This window comes from Ursus arctos, unplaced genomic scaffold (genome assembly GCF_023065955.2).
Source record: "Ursus arctos isolate Adak ecotype North America unplaced genomic scaffold, UrsArc2.0 scaffold_6, whole genome shotgun sequence".
Taxonomy (NCBI): Eukaryota; Metazoa; Chordata; class Mammalia; order Carnivora; family Ursidae; genus Ursus; species Ursus arctos.
The window spans coordinates 35,903,825-35,927,370 of NW_026623078.1; the positions used below are offsets into that span (position 1 = coordinate 35,903,825).

The following is a 23,546-nucleotide window of genomic DNA, read 5'->3' on the forward strand; positions in this document are numbered from 1 at the left end:
TATGTAGCTTTGCTGACACGAACCCTTAGACAACTATGGGGAATGAATGAAATCATTTGGGAACATGCTTCCATATTGCTGTACTCATGGTGAAGATAATAATCCCATCAATGTTAGTGGACCTATGCCACATAAATCAGTTTTTAATAAAACAAGTTTCTACCTCTTCGACTGATAAACTTTAGTAGTTTTTGTTGCAAATTTCTCTAAAATGTATTAGTTGCCTTCTTGTCTCTCTATTGAACAAAACAAAATTTTCTTGATGGTATAAGTTCATGGAAATATTAAACAGTAATACAGAGTGATATGGCCTCAGGAACTCCTTGCCACCACATTAAACGGATCCAGAGTGTTAAAATTTCTTATTTCATATGCTCACTTGCACAGTATTTTAAATATAGGTTCCATATCTTCCATCAACATCAGTTCATGCTTGCTGCTCTTCGGACAGTGACTCTTAGTAGGGAGAAGAACTTTCTTCCTGCTCATTTCCAACTTTTAATTTGCTGCAGTCCAAGAAACCACATACCACATTTGTAGGAACTATACTAAGTAAGAATGAATACGTTCATGGGTGTGTTTCTCACTGGACTTAAAACTCCTAGAAAGAAATAACTATTGCTATTTTTAAGCCCCCGAAGTGCCTAGCACGGTGCTTTGCATACCATAGCACAAAGTAAATGTTCTCTGATTTGACTTAAGCAGTATGAACTGTATTTTTATGCCTACTCCAGCTACTCAAGCATTGTTAGCTTACTTTCTGTTGTTTTAAGGTAGGTCACCAAGAATAGTTTGCCAGATAAGTGACCTCCCTAAGTGATACATATCACTCTTATGGTTTGGAAGGATATACACAGCAAGGTGAATGAATGGTGGTTACCTGTGAAAGATAATAATTTTAGATGATTATTAGTTCCTTCTTTCTTCTTTTTTTTTAAGATTTTATTTATTTGAGAGAGAGAGAGAGAGAGAGCACATACAGGTGGGGGGAGGGGCAGAGGGAGAAGCAGACTCCCCTCTGTGCAGGGAGCCCAATGCCCAGGACCCTGAGATCATGGTCTGAGCGGAAGGCAGATACTTAACTGAGCCACGCAGGTGCCCTAGTTCCTTCTTTCTTCTTATCAGCACTTAAAAAACAAATATTGCTTCTATAATGTAAAAAAGTCATGTCAAACCTAGGATAATTTTAGATGGAAATACCAATTTTCCAATTTCTAATTTCCAAATACCAAATTCCAATTCTGTGAAAAAACGGACTTAAATGAGGAGGAAATGCAAGCACAAAGTAAGCAGAGAGGCTACCACAGGAATGAAGAGAATAATTACTAGGGAAGAAAACATGGTGGAAAAAACAAACAGGACATGGTAATAGATGAGATACGGAATGAAAGGTGATAAAGGAAATTAGAGAGTATTTGCACAACGACTTGCTTATTCTTTCATTTTCTATTGATTTGAGTGTTTACTGAGCATCCATTCCTACGCAAATATTCTCAATGGGTACTGGGCAAAAATGGAGAAAATGGAAATCAATAGGGGGGAAGGGGAGGCAATGATGATGGCTGGAAGTCATTGAGAAACAAGATGAGTATCACTACTTGACATGAGTAAATAGGAGACTAGTGCACGAATGAGTCTGAATGGAAGATACCAACATGAAAATCTACAAACACATGGCAGATGAGACAAAAGCAAGGAGGAAGATTAGAAAGAAAGGATTCAAAGTCATTTATTACATCATCTGGAAAGAACCATTTAACCTTCTGCCATGGTTGCCTCATGATTAAACTGAAATAATAATGACTGTCAAGGATATTATAAGAGGTACTATATATGAAATGACTTTAAAGAGTTTAAAGCACTGTAAGAACATAAGACATAATCAATGTTTTGCTGTCACAAATCAAAGGGTGGGAAGAAGGACAAAAGCATTCATTTCCCATGACATATTTAAAGAGTAAAGACTTCTTTCTCAAGTGATAAGCTCCAAGTCCTATATTTTTCTCTATTTCTACTCCCCAGCGCTTTCCTGTCAACTTTGCCAACTTTTTAAAAAGGATACACCAAAAATACTTAGCAAAGATTAGAGGGGCTGCCTGAGCAGAGTTCTCCTTTCCAACTCACTGGGCATTACGTTACAAGAGAATATAATTAGAGAAACTTGCCTAACTTTGGTGTTGGTATTAGAGTTTGAAAAACTAATTTTAAAACAAGGCTGTTAACACAGCAACATTAAAATGGAATTTCTTTAAAAAGCTACAATTCTATTTCTTTTTGTAGTAAACTAAAAACATGAATACCATTTACTACTTGATCCTAGTCACTTAGCTTAAGTTTTAAATTCCACTCTTTTTTTGCTTAAAACAACAGGAAAAAAAGGGGGTGACTGGAGAATAGGAGTCAGCACATATGAGCTTAGACTGGCTTTGCAACTTAGCAAATTATTAACCACTGCCAGGTTTCTACATTTGTAAAATGAAAACTGTAATATGAGTCCTATGTTGTCACTATCCTTGTAGTTGTCATTTCATATTATTTCTTAGTTTATTTTCTCACCGAATTAAATATTCTGTAAGGACCACGTCCTTCTTGTTCAGTAGTATATTCTCTGCGTCCAGTAAAGTGGCTGATACAAAGTGGCACTAAATTAATCTAATGTTTAGATATCCCAAGATGAAAGTGATAGAAGAGGAAATTTACTTAATTATTCATCTATTTTCTTGTATCTTTTGACGAGTAAAAGTCTTCAATTTTGATTAAGTCTACTTTATCAATTTGTTTTTCTTTTATATCAGTGCTTTCTGGTTCTTATCTGAAAAATCTTTGTTTACCCTAAGGTAACAAAGATATTCTCTTCTGTTTTCTTCAAGAAGCTTCATAAGTTTTAGCTATTACATTTGTATTTGATTCGTTTTGAATTAATTTTTGTGTTTGGTACAAGGTAAGGGTATAGGTTTTTGTTGTTGTTCTTTCCATTTGGGTAGTCTTTCTAGGATTATTAGTTGAAAAGACTTCATTGAATTTCCTTGGTGCCTTAGTTGAACCATTTTTTTGTGTGGGTCAATTTGGGCTCTTTATTCTGTTGCATAAACCTGTCTGTCTATCCTGTAGTATCAAGAGCACATTGTTCAGATTACTTTCACTTTATAGCAAGTTCCAAAATCAAGTACAATAAGTCCTCCAATTTTGTTCTTATTTTTCAAAATTGTTTTGCTATTATAGCTATTTTGCATTTCCACACATTTTATATTAGCTTGTTGATTTCTGCAAAAATTCCTGCTGAGATTTTTTTTTTTAATTTATTTATTTGACAGAGACAGACAGCCAGAGAGGGAACACAAGCAAGGGGCATGTGAGAGGGAGAAGCAGGCTTTCCGCCGAGCAGGGAGCCCGATGCGGGGCTCAATCCCAGGACCCGGATTATGACCTGAGCCGAAGGCAGACGCTTAACGGCTGAGCCACCCAGGTGTCCCTCCTGCTGAGATTTTGTTTGGAACTATGTTGAATCTATAAATCAATTTGCGGAGAACTGACATCTTAACTATATTAAGTCTTCTCACTGAACATGGCATATTGATTCATTTATTTAGGTCTTTTTAAATTACTCTCATCAATATTTTATAGATCTCACACATCTTTTTTTACATTTTTATTTAATTTTATCCCCAAATGTTTAGTCTTTGATGTCCCTGTAATTTTTTAAAATTTTATTTTCCAAATGCGGTACATGCAATTGATTTTTTAAAGATTTGTTCATTTGAGAGACTGAGAGAAAGCGTGTGGTGGGGAGAGGCAGAGGGAGAGAGAGAGAGAATGCCAAGCAGACTTGGCATTGAGTATGGAGCCCAATGTGGGGCATGATCTCACCACCCTGAGATTATGACCCTAGCCAAAACCAAGAGTTGGGTGCTCAACCTACTGTAGCACACAGGTACCCCTATGCAATTGATTTTTATAAAATGGCCTTGTATACTGTATAAGTTCACTGATTAGTTCTAGTAGTTTTGTCAATTCCTTAGGATTTTCTCTGTATACGATCATATCATCTGCAAAGAAAAAGTTTTACTTTTTTTTCTTTTTTAAATTTATTTTTTGTTTTTTAAAGATTTTATTTATTTGAAAGACAGAGAGTGAGTGACAGAGTATGAGCAGGGGGAGGGGGAGAAGCAGACTCCCCTGCTGAGCAGGGAGCCTGATGTGGGGCTCAACCCCAGGATGCTGGGATCATGACCTGAACTGGGAAGTTGCTTAAATGACTGAGACACCCAGGCATCCCTATTTTCTTTTTTTCTAATCTTTATATTGTTCATGAATTTTTCTTGCCTTATCACACTGGCTAGACCTCCAACACAATGTTGACTAAAGGGGTTAGAGCACACATCCTTGCCTTGTTCCTGATATTGGTGGACTGATATTGCTATTAAGTGTGATAGTAGTTATAGGCTTCTTACATGTGATCTTAATCAGTTTGAGGAATTTCCCTCCTATTTCTAATGTGTTGAGAATTTTTTTAATCACGAATGGGTGTTGAACTTTGTTTTCTCTGAATCTATTGAGATGATCATGTGGTTTTTCCCTTTCGGTCTACTAATAAAGTTAATTATACCAGTTGATTGTCAAGTACTTCACCAAAAGTACGTTTTTGGGGAGGGAAAACTTTGATCATAATGTATTCTCCACTTTTACATGGCTAGATTTGATTTGCTAATATTTTGTTTAGCATTTTGTGTCTATGTACATAAAAGTTTATAATGTTCTTTATTTGTAATGTCATCGTATATTTTTAGTATCAGGGTTATGTTGGCCTCATAAAATGTATTTGGAAGATTCCATTTTCTTTTTCAGTAAAAGTTTTTGTGAGATTGGTATTATTTCTTCCTTAAGTATTTGATAGATTTCACTTGTGAAACCATGCAGGCCTAGAGTTTTCCATATGCACAGGTCCTTAATTATAAATTCCATTTATTTAACAATGGTGGGTTATTGAAATATCCTATTACTTCTTGTGGTCAGTTTTGTTAATTTGTTTTTCTTTTTTTTTTTTAATCATATTTTTTAATTATATTATGTTAGTCACCATACAGTACATCCCTAGTTTTTGATGTAAAGTTCCATGATTCATTACTTGTGTATAACACCCAGTGCACCATGCAATACGTGCCCTCCTTAATACCCATCGTTAATTTGTTTTTCAAGGAAACTTCCCATTTCATCCAACTCATCTGAGACACTGGCATAAACTCTTCTACTAACATACAGTAATATGTCCTAATTATCCTTTTAAAGTCTTTAGGATCTGTAGTGACTTTCATTCTTAATATTGGTAATCTGTGTTCTCTCTCTCTTTTTAAAATCAGTATAGCTAGGGGTTTATTAATTATATAATATATATAACATATATATTTCTTCCTCCATACATTCCTATCTCAGTAACATACCCACTGTACACAAAGTTTACTGTCTCCCCAAGTAGAGTGTGAACAGGAAATCTTTCCCAGTCTTATTCTTGCCTATGCCCTTGCAGCTGGCAAAGAGTAGGAGCTCAGTGAATATTTGTTGAGTGAAATAACCATGAGATTGAATGAAATAGCCCTAAAATTTTTTAACGATAAAACTATCAACTTATCACTGAATTTAAACAAGATCTTTAAGATATCTCAATTTTAACATAAAAATACAGGCATAGTTTACAAACAATGAAAACTACACCATATCTATTAAAAGTTTTAAAGTAAAAATAGTTCTTCCTAATAACCTCTATGCTAGATTGCAAGAAAAACTCAAGCGACCAAAATCAATACAGGGAGTTGAGAGAATAACCTATTTGAACTCAGACATCTCTTTTAGAATAAGAATAAAGTGCTAAAAAAATTGCTGCCACCCAACAGATGACTTAAAGCACATTTTCAGGACCTCTTAACCACCCATCAAGCACTAATGTAACAAGAAATGCAAATAGCAGTCCCTTCCTCTTTCTGTAAACCCTACATTGGGTCATTTCAAACCATCAAGCGGCTCCTCTCTCACTGCCAACCACCACTTTCCCACTTTAAGATGCCACTAGGTCAGTGCTTACATGGAGACAGGTGCCCATTTTCCTCCCTTTCTGAGATACTGCAACTAATACTTGATGAAACAAGATTATTTTTCTTTCAGATGCTCTTCACATACTCAGTTTTATAAGTTCTAAGATCTTTATTGTAATATTTACACTATTTCTCTAATATTTTGTTAAACTGGTTTTGAGTTGTAAGTATGTGAACCTGCTAATTGAAAACATTTTCAGGGGCGCCTGGGAGGCACAGCGGTTAAGAGTCTGCCTTCGGCTCAGGGCGTGATCCCGGCGTTCTGGGATCGAGCCCCACATCAGGCTCCTCTGCTAGGAGCCTGCTTCTTCCTCTCCCACTCCCCCTGCTTGTGTTCCCTCTCTTGCTGGCTGTCTCTCTCTGTCAAATAAATAAATAAAATCTTTAAAAAAAAAAAAAAAAGAAAAAGAAAACATTTTCAAAATTTTACCTTTTTTTTCATTTGAAATATAATTAACATACATTATATTAGTTTCAGATGTACATATAGAATGATTTGACATTTGTATACATTGATAAATGATCACCACAATACAAAATACAACACAATACATCTGTCACCGTACAAAATTATAAAATTTCTTTTTTTTCTTGTGAGGAGAACTTTTAAGATTTGCTTTCTGAGTAAACTTCAACTACAATAGTATTGACTACAGTGTAAATTACATCCCCGTGACTTTTTTATTTCATAACTGGAAGTCTGTATCTCTTGATCCCCTTTACCCATTTCACCTACCCCGTAAACCTGTCTCCTCTGGCAACCACCAATCTGTTCTCTGTATCCATGAGTTTTGCTTTGTTTATAGATTCCACATATAAGTGCAATCATAAGGTTTTTGTCTTTCTCTAACTTATTTCACTTAGCATAATAGGTTCATCCATGTTGTCACAAATGGCAAGATTTCCTTCTTTTTTATGGCTTAGTAGTATTCCATTGTGTATAGGTGTGTGTGTGTGTGTGTGGGTATGGGTATTTCACATCTTTTTCTATTCATCCATCTATGGGCTCTTAGGTTTTTTCCATATCTTGGCCATTGTAAATGATGCTGCAATAAACATGAAAGTGCATATTATCTTTTTGAATTAGTGTTTTCATTTTCTTTGAATACATATCCAGAAGTGGAATTGCTGGATCATATGGTTGTTCTATCTTTAATTTTTTGAGGAACTTCCATACTATTTTCCATAGTGCCTATACCAAATTTACATTCCCCCCAATAGCACACAGGGGTTCCCTTTTCTCTACATTCTTCCCAACACTTGTTATTTTTTCTCTTTTTGATAATAGCCATTCTGACAAGTGTAAGGTGATATTTCTTTGTGGTTTTTATTTGCATTCCCCTGATGATGAGTGATGTTGGGCATCTTTTCCTGTGCCTATTGGTTAACATCTTCTTTGGAAAAATATCTATTCAGATCCTTTGCCCATTTTTTAGTTGTATTGTTGTTATTGAGTTGTAGGAGTTTTATACATATTTTAGATATTAATCTCTTATTAGATAGATGATTTGCAGTATCTTTTCCCATTCAGTACACTGCCTTTTCATTTTGTTAATGGTTTCCTTCACCATGGAGAAGCTTTTTAATTTGATGTAGTTTATTTATTTTTGTTTTTGCTGTTCTTACTTTGCGGATAGATCCAAAGAAACATCACCAGGACCAATGTCAAGGAGCTGACCTCTTATGTTTTCTTTGGGAGTATTATGGTTTCAGGTCTTACATGCAAGTATTTAATTCATTTTGAATTAATTTTTGTGTATGGTGTAAGATAGTGGTCCAGTTTCATTCTTTTACATGTAGCTGTCCAGTCTTCCCAGCACCATCTACGGAAGAGACTTCCCTTTCCTCCTTGTATATTATTGCCTCCTTTGTCATAAATTAATTGATCATATAAGCAGGGGTTTACTTCTGGGCTCTCTATGCTGTTCCATTGATCTGTGTGTCTGTTTTAATGGTAATACTACACTGTTTTGATTACTACAGTTTTGTAATATAGCTTGAAATCAGGATGCCTCCAGCTTGTTCTTTCCCAAGATTGCTTTGGCTATTCGTGATCTATTGTGGTTTCATACAAATTTTAGAAAGTTTGTTGTATTTCTGGGAAAAATGCCATTGGAATTTTAACAGGAGTTACACTGAATCTATAGACTGCTCTGGGAATGTGGACATCTTAGCAATATTAATTCTTCTGGTCCGTGAGTATGTAATCTTTCCATTTATTTGTGTCCTCTTCAGTGTCTTATAGTTTCCTTGGCTAAATTTATTCCTAGGTATTTTATTATTTTAATGCAATTGCAAATGGGTTTGTTTTTCTTAATTTCTCTTTTTGATAGTTCATTGTTAGTATATAAAAATGCAACAAATTTTTGCATATTGATTTTGTACCCTGAAACTTCACTGAATTCATATACTAATTCTTTTTTTTTTTTTTTTTTTTTTTTATTTGACAGACATAGAGACAGCCAGTGAGAAAGGGAACACAAGCAGGGGGAGTAGGAGAGGAAGAAGCAGGCTCATAGCGGAGGAGCCTGATGTGGGGCTCGATCCCATAACACCGGGATCACGCCCTGAGCTGAAGGCAGACGCTTAACCGCTGTGCCACCCAGGTGCCCCTCATATACTAATTCTAACAGGTTTTTGGTGGAGTCTTTAGGGTTTTCTATATATAAAATCATGACAGTTTTACTTCTTCTTTTCAGATTTGGATGCCTTTATTTCTTCTTATTGCTTAAAAGCTATGGCTAAGATTTCTAATACTATGCTGAATAAAAGTGGTGAGAGTGGGCATCTTTGTCTTCTTTCTGATCTTAAAGGAAAAGCTTTCAGATTTTTGCCATTGAGTGTAATGTTAGCTGTGAGCTTGTCCTATATGGCCTTTATCATGCTGAGCTATGTTCCAACTATACCCACTTCGTTGAGGTTTTTTTTTTTTAAATAATAGATGTATGTTAAATTTTGTCAAATATTTTGTGCATCTATTCAGATGATTACGTGATTTTTACCCTTCATTTTAAAAAGTGGTGTGTCACATTAATTGATTTATGGATCTTGAAACATCCTTGCATCTCTGTAATAAATTCTACTTGCTCATGGTTTATGATTCTTTTAATAAGTGTTGTTGAATTCAGTTTGCTAATATTTTGTTGAAGCTTTTGCATCTATGTTCAACAGTGATATTGGCCTGTAATTTTCTTTTTTTGTGGTGTCCTTGTCTGATTTTGGTATTATAGTAATACTGGCCTCTAAACATGAATTTAGAAGCATTCTCTCCTCTTTAATTTTTTAAAAAAGTTTGAAAAAGATATTAAATCTTTGAGCATTTGGTAGAAATCACCAGTGAAGCTGCTTGGTCTTGAACTTTCGTTTGTTGGGAGTTTTTTGATTACTGATTCAATCTCTTTACTAGTAATCAGTTTATTCAGGTTTCCTATTTTTTCATGACTTGGTCTTAGAAGGTTGTATGTTTCTAGAAATTTATCCATTTCTTCTAGAACGTCCAATTTTTTGGCATATAATCATTCCTAGTAGTCCCTAATGGTCCTTTGTATTTCCTTGGTATCAAACATAACTTCTCTTTCATTTCTGATTTTATTTATTTGAGACCTCTCTCATTTTCCCTTAGTGAGTCTAGTTAAAGGTTTGCCAATTTTGTTTATCTTTTCAAAGAACCAGGTTTTAATTTCATTGATCTTTTTCACTGAATTTTTAGTCTTAATATCATTTATTTCTGTTCTATTATTTCCTTCTTTCTACCCATACAGGGCTTCGTTTGCTCTTTTTCTAGTTCCGTTAGGCATAAAGTTAGATAGTTTATTTGAGATTCTTTTGTTTCTTGAGGTAGGCCTGTATTGCTATAAACTTCCCTCTTAGATTTTTTGCTGCATCTCATAGATTTTGGTATATTAAATGTCCATTTTCATTTGTCTCAAGGTATTTTTTTATTTCTTTTTTTTTTCTTAAGATTTTATTTATTTATTTGACAGAGAGAGACAGCCAGCGAGAGAGGGGGAACACAAGCAGGGGGAGTGGGAGAGGAAGAAGCAGACTCCTAGCAGAGGAGCCCGATGCGGTGCTCGATCCCAGAGCACAGGGATCACGCCCTGAGCCGAAGGCAGACGCTTAACGACTGTGCCACCCAGGCGCCCCGGTATTTTTTTATTTCTTCTTTGATTTCTTCATTGACCCATTGGTTGTTCAGTAGCATGACTTTTAATCTCCACATATTTGTGATTTTTCCAGTTTTCTACTTGTAATTGATTTCTAGTGCTATGGTTGGAAAAGATGCTTGACATGATTTCAACCTTGCTGAATTTACTGAGTCTTGTTTTGTGGCCTACCACGTGGTCTGCCCTGGACAATATGTACACTTAGATTCCATGCATAGTCAAAAAGAATGTGTATACTGCAGCTATTGGATGTATATATCTATTAAGTCCATCTAATCAAATGTGTCATTTAATGCTGATGTTTCCTTATTGATTTTCTGCCTGGGTGATCTATCCATTGACATAGCAGGATATTAAAGTCCCCTAACATTATTGTATTGCTGTCAATTTCTCATTTAAATCTGTATTTGTTTTATATATTTAAGTTATATATTTAGGTGCTCCTAATGGATGCATAAATATTTACAAATGTTATATCTTCTTGCTGGAGTGACCCCTTTCTCAATATGTAATGCTCATCTTTGTCTTTTATTACAATTTTTGTTTTAAAGTCTTTTTTGTTTGATATAAGTATAGCTACCCCAGATTTCTTTTGGTTTCCATTTGCATGAAACATCTTTTTCCATCCCTTCATTTTCAGCATGTGTGTGTCCTTGCATCTGAAGTGAGTCTCTTGTAGGCAGCATATAGATGGGTCTTGTTTTTTAATCTATTTAGCTACTCTGTGTCTTCTGATTGGAGAATTTGGTCCATTTACATTTAAAGTAATTATTGATAGGTATGTAATTATTGCCATTTTGTTAATTGTTTTCCTGCTGTTTCTGTGCTGCTGTTCTCTTGCTTTCTTCCCTTGTGGTTTAGTGATTTTCTGTAGTGTTATACTTAGGTTCCTTTCTCATTTTATTTTCTGTGTATCTACTATAGGTTTTTGCTCCGTGGTTATACCATGAGGCTCACATATAACAGTCTATAAAACAAGCTAAGAGCAAGTTAAGTTTGGACACATTCTAAAACTCTACCATTTTACTCCTCTTCCCCAAGTTTTATGTTTTTGATGTCACATTTTACACCTTTTTATTTTGCGTGTCCCTTAGTTATCATAGGTAGAGTTATTTTTACTACTTTCGACTTTTAACTTTCACATTAGCTTTATAAGTGACTAATTAACTACATTTACCTTTACCGGTGAGAGTTTTACTTTCACATGTTTTATTGTTACTAATTAGTGCCCTTTCTTTTCAGCTTAAAGAAGCCCTTTTAACATTTCTTGTAAGGCTGGTTTAGGGTGATGGATTCCTTTGGCTTTTGTTTGTCTAGACAGCTCTTTCTTTATCTCTTCTTCAATTCTGAATGACAACCTTTCTTGGTAGAGTATTCTTGGTTGGAATTTTTTCCCTTTTAGCATTTTGAATATATCATGCTACTCCTATCTGGCTTGTAATGTTTTTGCTGAGAAATCTGATAGTCTTATGGGGGTTCCCTTGTATGGAACAACTTGTTTTTCTCTTAATGCTTCAACAATTTACTTTTTTTAAAAAAATTGTTATTTAAATAAACTTTGAGTCCCTAGCCCAAATTAATAGAAATTAGTGAGTTTTGGTCTTTACTAAGCACTTGTAGTTGACTTGTGAAGCATGAACAAGCTATATGAAAGTGTTTATGAAAATTGTATTTCATATTGTTTTTATAATTTACTCCAAAATAAAGTCTTCTCTCTCTTTAAATTACCACTGTTGCTTAAGTACCAATTCCAGTTATTTTTAAAGTCTGGTGATCCCAACTGTTTTCTGCAGTGTTTGACAAATATCTATGTCACTTGATACAAAATTATGATAGATAGATAGATAGATAGATAGATAGATAGAAAAGAAAGAAAGAAAGAAAGAAAGAAAGAAAGAAAGAAAGAAAGAAAGAAAGAAAGAAAGGCGTTGCTCCATCTTCTCTGGGGCTTATTTTCCATATCTATAAATGGGGATAATAATATCCACCTTCCAGATTACAAAGAGGGTCAAATGAAGTTAGCTATGAGGGCCCCCTATAAATTATGATGTATTAAATGTTGGGTGATACTGATATAAATATTGAACAGTATCCAATAAAGAGTCCTTATACAATGTATTCAGTGTTCACAAATGCTTAACCCCCTTTTTGCAATAGTCATACTGTTGTTGACAGAAAATGTGTCAACTGCAATGTCCTAGTGATTTTATACATTCTTTTCATTTAGACTATTCTAATATTTTATTTTATTATTTTATTTTTTTAAAGATTTTATTTATTTATTTAACAGAGACAGAGACAGCCAGCGAGAGAGGGAACACAGCAGGGGGAGTGGGAGAGGAAGAAGCAGGCTCATAGTGGAGGAGCCTGGTGTGGGGCTCGATCCCGTAACGCCGGGATCACGCCCTAAGCCGAAGGCAGACGCTTAACCGCTGTGCCACCCAGGCGCCCCTATTCTAATATTTTAAATCGTTTTTCCTTTAGAATGTGGAAAACATATCATTGAATACATTTTCCTGAGTATAAACACCTTGTGATTTTCTGTTCCCTAGGCACTTTGTAATTCTGTTATGATAGCACCTCTCACACCTCCCATCTCCTCCACTAGACCCATAATGGAGCCTGCTTTACCAAGAAAGTGAGTGTTCTCTACCAGTTCTTAAATTTCACACACAAAAACAGTATTCACAGATATACAAGTGAAAATTTACCACATGAAATACTCTCTCTCTTTTTTTTTTAAAAAACTTGATACTGAAAAAATTATCAGCTTTATGAGGGGAAATATTTTGAAGATTGCATGACACACAAACAACTTAAAAAGACATTTTTTAATAGAGAGAGAGTGTGAATGGCGGGGGAGGGGCAGAGGGAGAGAAAGAATCTTAAGCAGGCTCCATGCTCAGCAGGGAGCCTGATGCTGGGCTGTATCTCACAACCCTGAGATCACAACCTGAGCCTAAATCAAGAGTTGGACCCTTAACCCACTGAACCACCCAGGCGTCCCCCCGCACCCCAAACAACATTTTAATCTTTCTCTGCACATGTGACAATTTATTTCTTTAATAATGCAGTTTTAGTTATTTATCTCAAGTATAAGACCCTTATCCATGGATTTCTCATTTATAAAAATAATTATAAAACAGTATTTCCTAAAATGTACCCCAAGGAAAAGATGCTCTAGAACAAAAGGCTCCGTAATCTAATAAATATATAAATACCACAACCTATATTCACCATCTTAGAAATTCAAAATGGCCCTTGGTATCTATGACCAGTAGCTTCTTTACAGGTATATGAGTGTTGTACTACTTTCCCAATTTCCTCTATGTTTAAAATATTTTGTAACTTAAAAAAAACTGTGCCTTTGTTTTTAACTGGAATTTCCCCAAGTTGTTTAGCCAGAGTGTCCTTTTTACTCCTTCTGGATATCTCCCCAATAGTAGAAGCAAGTAGGTACAAGAGTTTAAGGGTACACTTTAGGCTGCACATCCCCATCTCCTGAAAAAACAATGACTTCTTCACCAAACAAAAGTACAACAGGTCCTAGACACAAATCCAGAGGAGGATGGGAAGGGCAAACCCACACCTCAGAGATTCTTAGCCATATGCAAGTTAGAGGTGGTGGAAGGTGACATCACGGTATTTCTACCACAGCTTTGAACAACACACATTGAATGTATGTGGTAAGGCTCTTCTCGCCCCTTTGGATAGTAGCCAGATTTACTTCAATATAAGAACTATAGATCTGAACAGACTGATGAACCTAAGAGATAGAACTCCTCTGCCCTCTTTGCACAAGTTGATACATGACTCACAGCTTCCTGAGATGAAAAGGAAGATTCAAGCTCACCACATATATGACAGAACACCAGAAAGTTCAGATGAACGAAGCCACTTCAGGAAGTAGCTTTCTTAAATACCTCGGTAGCATGGAATAAGGAGAAGGTTGTAATAGTTAAAATAACTATGGGATTTGGGATCCTTGAGCAAAATTTTACAAAAGATTCCTTTCTGAGAGCATAAAGGAAATAAACTGCCATCCATATCAAATTTCAGGAGGTCTTTGGGTCATATTCAATAATAATAGGCAATGACAAGACAATATTATCCCAATTTTATAGATGCTAACACTGAAGCCCAGAGACATTAAACAACCTGATAAGGCCACGCAACTAGTAAGAGGAGACGGCAGAATTTGAACCCACAGCCTGTTACATCCTTCTTGATCTACAGAGAGGTAACAGTGGAGTGAGGGGTAGCCAGCAGGATCACCCGCTTTGACACAAGCCTGTTCTCTCCCACCTCACTCATGAGCCCACAATGAAGGTCACACTAATGGACTAAAATTATTCTGTCTACAGGTTTTATCAAATAGTGTTTCAAGCACACAGCCTCTTTAAAAATTGGATTTAATTTAAAATGTTGGAGCACTTTTGACATTCACTTACTTTGACGAGAAATCCCCAATTAGTCTAAATCAGGGATATTTTACTTTCATTTAACCTTCCATTATGACAAGAACATACGGAAAGCAAGTGTGTCACTGGTAACTGCTGACATAGCATCAACGTAACACACGCTAAGTCAGTCCTCAGGGAGCAATACACAGGCAGGATCCTTCTATTTCTTTGCACCTCAAGGCCCCATGGTATTCCATAGGATGAACCTACCCCTCTTATATGTTACTGCAAACTTCTTACCCCAAAATTACAGACCTGCCTTCAAAAATCTAAGAGTTGAGCCTATTTCCCCTACATACAAATTGTAACACTGGGTTTTCCAAAACGGTATCTTCAACGAAGTGTAAAAATTTAATCACTCTAATTCTACTACGCATACCTCAGAGTTATATCCTGTTCCATTTCATCCAGTGAGAGCAACCAAGGTTATCTGCCGAATTCAGTGATTTAAACACATGCTTAGACTAGGTACTCAGAAATCACCTCCTGGCCAAACCATAACATCTTTCTCATATAGATTGTTTGGCTACAATTGTTTTGGGGTATATATCCAAATTACATCCCAAATTGTGGTAGGCAAATAAGGTCCCTCAGTAAATCTAATCTTGGTCTTAGGAATAAGGAGGGAAAAGGGCTTAGAACTTCTTTATAGACAATTTGGCAGGAATTTGTTAGACTGCGGGCTCTCTGAAGGCAGGTCTTAGTCACTGTTATTTCCCACATGTGTATTAGGAACATGATAAACAATAGCCCACAATAAATGTCTACTGGGGGAATGGACAGGAACATGAATAAGCAAACCCAAAGAAAATCACCCTTACTTCAATGATACAGATTTGGCTGGGCCAGAAGGCTGGGTATGAGGGCCCTGGAATATTCTCAAATACTTCAGGAAGTCTAATGGAAACTATGCATTTACCTTAAGAGGAGATTGCACAGGGCAACTAAAAAGTCACATTTCTTCTACTTTAGCACGCTTGATATCAAGTCACTGTGACAAGACCAGTTGTTCTGTGTAGGTTGGAATTTGGAGAGGGAAATGCTCCCATACTTCTCCTCCCTGAGCCCTTCTTGAGGTGGAAGATACAGTAATCTGACTGGGACAGATTTACAAATGAATAGAGTCTCTGTTTTATGAAGTCAAGCACACACAGGGCTGTAGCTCTCTCTGACTCCTTGTGAAGAGGCAGGGGTAAGAAGATTCAGGGTAGGGCGTGACTTCCCACTTTTCCTCCTCTTTTTTCTAATGCTTCCACAATCAACTAGTAGTAAAGTTTTGGTGGAGGAGGAGAGGTCCTAGTTGAGGGCTGAGTACACATGTCCCTTGGAAACCGCACAGGGATGGAGGACTGGCCCAGGCAGGATTCCCAGGGGGTCCTGCCCATCCTATCACATGCTACCACAGCCACAGTGAGGCCACTTCTAGCTGAGGCCCTTTATCTACGATGAACATTCCAAAAAATAGAAGTTGATAAGCAGTGACAGATCACTTCAGAAGGTTGTGATTTCTCTAGCCACAATTCTAAGGGAGTGAACTATAGAACATTCCCAGGCACAAGAAACTAACCCAGAAAGGAGGGCCATAACTTGGGGTTGGCAGACCAGGGTGTTAATCCTGGCCCCTCCAAACTTGCTAAGCAGCCCTCTCTGGACAAGGCATTCCACCTTTCATGGTCTCGGTGTCCTTAGTGGTCGAATGAGGGTATTGGATTACTAGATAATCTCTGTTTCCCTTCCAACTCCAGCAGTCTACGATTCAGTGAATGACAACTTTGTCTGGTATCTTAAGCACATGCCTTTCACTCGAGCCAACACAGACCATTTGCAAGACACATGCTTGTTAGCAAATTGGAATTCAGTGTTTGCTGCACAGACCCTGCCAAAGGATTCTTAAAGTCATCTGATATTCAAGATACAGTCTAATAGATGTGTTAACCATCCATGAAGAGCTGGCTCATAGGAAGCAGATTCCATTCAATTTAATATTTATTGAGCACCAAAAGTGGGAACTTTGGCATATATTATCTCATTTAAAAGCCTGTCTTCACAGTTTTTCCATAGATGAAATGTTGATAGAAGCACGAGCAGTCTTTCATGTCCATTGTTTTCTTAAACTTATTATGCCAATACATTACTGCTCCTTTCAGATGCTTCTGTTCTTATCCTCACACTAGTATATGGCATCACAGAGCACAATCCCAGGCCTCCTCATCTCTACCCTACTGTTCTGCTTCATCGAATGACAACTTCCTAGGGAATCCTTCCTCTGTTTGACAGTGTCCTTGTATTTTTTAAAATTAAACTCTGGATAAAGATATTGTTTACTGCAGTACTTAGCATTTCCTCTATAGGAGCCCAGGAGGTTCATGTTTTTGGGGGAGTGGAAGGGGGAATCTTGTCACTGCAGATAAATATATAAGCTTCCTTTGATCAGAAACTGAAAACTGTAACACAAGGTTTCTCTTGTTATCTCATTTAAAGCCTAAATTAGTGTCCATTATAATAATCGAGCAATACATCTCAGATACTTCATAGCATCTACTCCTCAACCTCCTTAGCCATCCCAAGTCCTTCTGGAAGTAAATGGGCAAATAAATTATGGGAGATTCCAGGCCGGTGACTAAAAGCACAGGCCGTGTGTGTGAACCAAGCTCCCACTTATGACTATACTACGTCAGCTGCAGTATTTCATTTCTGAGTCAATGTCCTCAATTGTGGAGAATGGGGCCATATTGATTCCCAAATCATCATTTCTAATGAGATCCTCCTTCCTATAAAACATTTAGTATAGTTCTTGGCTCATAAATATTTGGCAAATATGCATTCATACTAATGACATTTTGGAATCCAAACTGCGCTGCCTTTCATTCCCATTCTTTTACTGGTTTTATTGGTTAACTCGTTGTTTTCTCTAATCCACTGACCTACGGCCTTTTCACCATTCCTCACTCCCCTCCTGTCCTTACTTTTCTTAAATCCCATAGCCCATCATTGTAGTCACAGCCATGCCAACTTCCTCAACAATATGTTCCTCTCTTTCTTTCCATTGCTCACCCACCTGGCAAAACCCTATCCCTGCTGAATCCTGCTCTCTGCTTTGTCTCCAAAGAGACAGTACACTATAAGGCATAAGGGTGGTAGCTCTGGAGTTCAGCTTCTCAGGGCTCACACACCTGCTCTGCCAACTAATACCTGTGTATCTTTAAGTTGCTTATCACTCTGTAAAACGAGGATGATAATAATAATGCCTGATTCCTGGATATGTAATGAAGTTGAAATGACACTATACACTTAGACCGTAGTAGGCACTCAATAAACATTTTTTATTATTATTACTCCACACATGAGTCAGTGGAATGAATTTGGGAAAATCACATACCTAGACAGACTGCTTGCACCATAAATAGGAAACCATAGACATCAAATGGGCTCTTGATACTATCCGGAAACTCTATTTGCTTTCTCAGTATGTTTGCTCTCCTACTCCCCCACAGCACTGAGCCATGCCTTCAACTCTTACTTCAACTCTCCTCCACTCTCAGTTGATGACCTCCCCTCCTGCTGCACGGGGAAAACAGAAGCCATAAGACAAATACTACTTCATCTGACCATCATCCAATATACAACTACCCACATCTGGACCCATTTTCTCCACCTTCTCTTTAGTTCAACGGAAGAAAGTTCCCTTGCTTCTGTCAAAGGCCAACCCCTGTACTTGGGTTACAGGTCTCCCCTACTGTGACTTTCCCAAGAATGTTCCTCACCTTCCTCCAAGGTGATATATCCTTGTATATCTCCTTCCATTAAGTGTGGGTGGAACTCATGACCCACCCTTAACCAATAGAATATTGCAAAAGTGATGGAGAATTGTTCTTGTGATAACAGGGAATTATATGAGACTTTACCTTGCTAAGACAGACAGGTGCTAAGATTCCCCTTGCTTGATTGATGAAGTAAGAGGCCATGTTGAGGAAGCTCAAGTAACAAAGCACTGTGGGGAGTAGAGGGAAAGGGTATCTAGGAGCTGAGGACAGCCTCCAGGCAAGAGCCAGCAGGAAGCTGGGACCCTCAGACCTAGATGCAAGGGAATGAATTCTACTCACAACCTCAATAGACTTGTAAGTGCGTTCTTCCCCAGTTAGGCCTTCTGCTGAAAATACAGCCCACTTAACACCTCGATTGCAGCCATGTGAGACTCAGCAGCAGACCCAATTAAGTGGAACCTCAACTCCTAATCCATAGATACTGTGAGAACTATTGTAAGCCAAAAAGTCTGTGGTAATCTGTTACACAGCAATAGAAAATGAAGGCATCCCCTGTATGCACCAGAAATTTCCCATAATGCTTTAGTACCTACTCTAGATAGTCTACTGTATCCTATTTTTTAAAAAAATTTAGTCTATATGCCTTCTAGGTATTCCCCCTTCTCTATGCTCTCTTTTCCAACAAAACTTGTTAGAAGAGTTTTTCAGATGTCTCACTATGTCCTCACCTCCCATTCACTGCTCTGCCTGCTGTATTCACATCACTGCCTTCACATTCTTTTTGTCAAGAACACCAATAAGTTCTAAATTATTTCATCTAGACGGATATGTCTCTATGTTTATCTTACTCAATATCCCAGTAGTATTTAACACAGTTCGCCACTCTCCATCTTTAGAATGATTTCTTCTCTTGGCTCACAGGACTTCACATTCTCTAGTTTCCTTCAACTTGTCTGGCTGCTGCTTCTCGTCCATCTTTGCTGGCTTTTCCTCCTACACCAAACTTGAGCAGTGCTGTGCCCAAGTCTGACATCAACATGCTCTTGGCTCCCAAATTTTTCTCTCTAGCCCTGACCTCTCCCCTCAGCTCCACAACCTACAGCCAGCTGCCTAATTACATTTCCATTTACGTGTCTAATTGTCATCTCAGACTTAAAATGTCCGAAAAGAACATTTGATTTTTCTTTCACAAAAATCTGTTGTTCCCCCAGTTTTCCCAATCTCAGCGAATGGCACATTTAATAAACCTTTACACTGGGGATTCTCATTCCTTCACCTTCCTCCCCTCCTTGATCAGCAAATCCTTGCAGGTCAATCTTCACAATAGATCCTAAATTTGTCTACTCCTCTCTAACTTCACTCCTCTCAACCTAGTGCAAACTGCCCTCACCTCTGACCTGGATGGCACCAACAGCCACCTAACTGGTCTCCCTGCCTCTCCCTGCTGTCCTCTATAATCCATACAGCAGGAAATTTAAAAAAACAAAAACCAAAACCAAAAACCAAAACCACCTTGTATGCTTTACTGCTAAGATTTTCCAAAGACTTCATACTCTACTTGAAAAAGTCCACCAAGCCCTAGGTTGCTGGCTGCCACCTGCCTCCCTGACATATCTCGTATGTCGTACCTACCAAGTTCTAGCCATACTCAACTTTTTCTCCTTCCCACCTCAGGACTTTTACAATTCTTATTCCCTCGGCTGGACAGATCTTCCCAAGCTACATGTCTTAGGCCTTAGATCAAATGTCCCCTCCTCAGGGAGGTCTACCCCCTAGTCACTTTCTCTTCTTCTCTGACATCATGATTTCCCTCATAGCATGAATCACAATCTCAAGTGCCACACTTGTTTGTTTATTTGATTGTTGCTATGACTCCTCTTACTAGATTTGAGCATCAGGAAGTGCTCACTGCTATATTCTAGAATAGCACCTGGCACCTAGCAGATGCTCAATAAATATTTGAATAAATGAATGCAGAAGTATATATATATATATATATATATATATATATATATATATATGTTGTTGACATTTTATATGCATTAGAATAAAACGATCCATTATAGTCCATTAGAAAATCTCTCCAGATACTATCAAGATGTCATTAAAACAGTAAAAAAATGAAAAGAATTATACTCAAACTATTCAATATATACATTACTGAAAAGCTGTTATAAAATGAAGCCCACAAAAAGTTATAAAATGAAGCCCATTTTTAAAAAAATTTAACAGAAATCTGTTTCGAGACATGAACAATCTTTTTTGATAATGTGAATTACCACACCCTAGTTATTCTGTTTCTATAGGTTTGATTTTTTCCTACATTGGGTTTACTTTGATTACCGAGCGTAAATTATAATTAATTCTTCTGTCACAAACTACAAGCCACAAGACATATTTTCAGTATTGCTGGACAAAAACACTAAGGAATCACTACTCTCCTTACTCAATGTCACTGATGCCATGTGACTTAATTCCAAACCCAGTTATATCCTGTAGCCATACAATGCAGGCTTTTTAGCAGACCATGGTAATGAGCGTGCTCATGGTCTGGAGTCCAACAAGCAACTGTCAAAAACTATCATCCCGAATGACTACTTGCTGAAAATTTCTCACTCCTAGAGCTGGTACTTCCAGGGTGGTCTAGAAAAGAAATTTGTGCCTATGTCTATTCTGGGGATATTCTAAATGCTGATGTTTAGCATTTCTTTGGAAGTGCAATTTCATGCTTTGAGGAGCTTTTTTTTCCCCCCAAGCTCCAGAAGATAAATAGTCTCTATTAAGCTCGCTTGTTTATGTATTTTTTTTTCTTCCTGACATACCACTATCCTCTGAAAACTCCAGTAAATAGTTACTCAGTTGATTTTAAGAACCACTCTCGAGAAAAAGCACTAACTTCATCGCCTACCACTTGCTGCCCTCAAAACTTCTTAGCAACATACACTGTGCATGAACCTCAACGTGGTTTGCTTTGTCCAATCGCATGCCTGAAAGCCCAGCCAGTCAGTTGTGTAATAATAAACCCCTTATCTCCTGAAGATACACAAACGGAAAGATCTCTCAGTGCTTCAGTGCACAAGAGACTTCACTAGAATTCTCAGCAGAAACTCACATCCATTTTTAATGCCAAATTACCCCCACTTTTCCCGATTTCCTCTCCCCCCATCTGCAATTCTGAGGATGGCAAAAAACCCAAAATGCTAAACAATGTCGAGTTGGGGGGGGGGGGGGCACTGCCAAAAGCTGCCAGCAAAATGCATTTAGAAACCAAGGGCTTGATTTTCGCTTTGGGCTTACTGATTCCCTTACAAACATCTGTGATGGAAACTCATCAATTGTTCTTGGATGAAGAAGGGATTGAAAGCTTGACAAGAGAAGCTGCTTGCTAGTTTCAGTAAGCTTGACGAGCCCTCAAAATAGGGAGGACACTCCTGCTTCCTCTGCGAAGAATAAAATCTCACCCCCTCCTACCTCGAGCGTCCCCACCCGGCGCAAACCCGCGCCTCCCTCGTCCCATATCCAAGTTCCCTACCTCGCCAGGGAGAAGTGTCCTTTCCCTGCACCCACACGAGACAACAAACCCGACCCGGCCTTTGAGGAACGGGGGAGCGACCGCCTCGGAAAGGTGCTGGGGGCCCGAGGTGTAAGCTAATCAGTTCCCTCGCTCTGCCGCCGGCGCCGCCTGACACACCCCTCCCGGCCCGGCCTTCACCGGTCGCCAGTCCCCGGCCTCAGCCCGCGCGCCTCGCCCCGGGGCCCGGGCCCGTCTCTCTCCCGGGGCTGGCGGGTCCCGCGCGCGCCGCCGTGCCCAGCACGCACCTTCAACGCGCCCCGGGCCGGGCCCTTGGGGACTGCACGGCCGGGGCCGAGGGGCAGGAAGCGCTCCTCGCTCTCCTCGTCGTCGTCGTCGCCGTCCACCACCTCGACGACCACCTCCTCGTCCTCGTCTTCCTCGTCGTCATCCTCCTCCTCCGCGCCCCCTCGGGGCTTCTCCTCCACGCGCCCGAGCCCCCTCCGCCGCCTGCTCCCGCCTTCCTCGTCCTCGTCTTCCTCCCCCAGAAGCAGCAGCACGGGCGACGAGGCGGCGGCGGCCCCGGCGGCCCGAGGGGGGCCGGTCCCGGCGCTGCGCGGCGGCGGCAGCGGCGGCCTCCAGCTCTCCGGGGCCGGGGCCGGGCCCGGGCCGAGGGGTGGGAGGCCGGGCAAGGTGCCTTCCCTGACAGGCGCGGGTCCGGGCGCCTGCAACGCGGCGCCCCCCCGGCGGCTGCCCAGGCTGGAGCGCTTGGCTAGACGCCGCGCCTGCATGCCTGACCGCGGGCTGCCAGCCGCGGCGCGGAGCCGGAGAGTTTGTCACCTCCTCCTCCTCCTCCTTCTCCTCCTCTTCCTCCCCCGGGCGGCCGCTGTGGTCGCAGGCGCCCCCGGCGCGGGGCTGCGGGGGGCTGCGGGAGCCGCCTCCCCGGGCTTGCAGCTGCCACTGGCTGCAGAGGCGCGGGCGCCGCCTTCGCTGGACCGGCCCGCGGGGACGCCGGCGGCCGGCGGCTACGGCGGGGCGGCGCGGCGGCCGCGGGCGGGGGTGGGTGTGAGCGAGCGGCGCGCTGCCGCCTCCGCCGCCGCCGCCGCCGCCGCCGCTGCCGCTGCCGCCCGGGAGCCGCGGGCCGCGCTGCGCTCCATGCGGCCGGTGGCCGGGCCCGCGCGCGCCTCTCCCGGCCCGCTGCGCCCGCGCGGTCCTGGCCTACAGCTGCCGTCCCTCCGCGCGAGCTGTTTGTGTTGTGTGTTTTCCACCACCGCCCCCCTCTTCGCGAGCCATTCCTCACAGCTCTCCGGTCCCCCCGTTCAGACAAAACCCGGACTGGATTTATTTCCCCTACCCTCAGCCTCCGCAAATCTGGTGCTTCTCAGCATTCGGCCCAGACGCTGGGGCAAACGCTACCCCGCCGCAGATGATTCCTTGTGCAGGGTGCACGGAAGACTTTGGGGCAAGTAGGGTTGTTGGTCAAACTCAGACTTCGAAGGAAGAGATTTGCCGCAAGTTATTTTCATGGTTTCTGCAGTGCGTGGGACTACTCTTGA

The 23,546-nt window shown here is 39.9% G+C and overlaps 1 protein-coding gene across 1 annotated transcript in view; it reads right to left on the reverse strand.

Annotated features, from left to right (window-relative positions):
* The window catches only part of ZNF704 (zinc finger protein 704), a 237,866-nt gene extending 214,884 nt beyond the window's left edge, over positions 1–22,982 (reverse strand). Inside the window, exon 1 of the mRNA XM_026495838.4 lies at positions 22,299–22,982. Coding sequence (XP_026351623.1) covers positions 22,299–22,781 — 483 coding nt within the window. The 5' untranslated portion in view covers positions 22,782–22,982. The remainder of the gene's footprint in view (positions 1–22,298) is intronic.
* Positions 22,983–23,546: the final 564 nt, after the last annotated feature.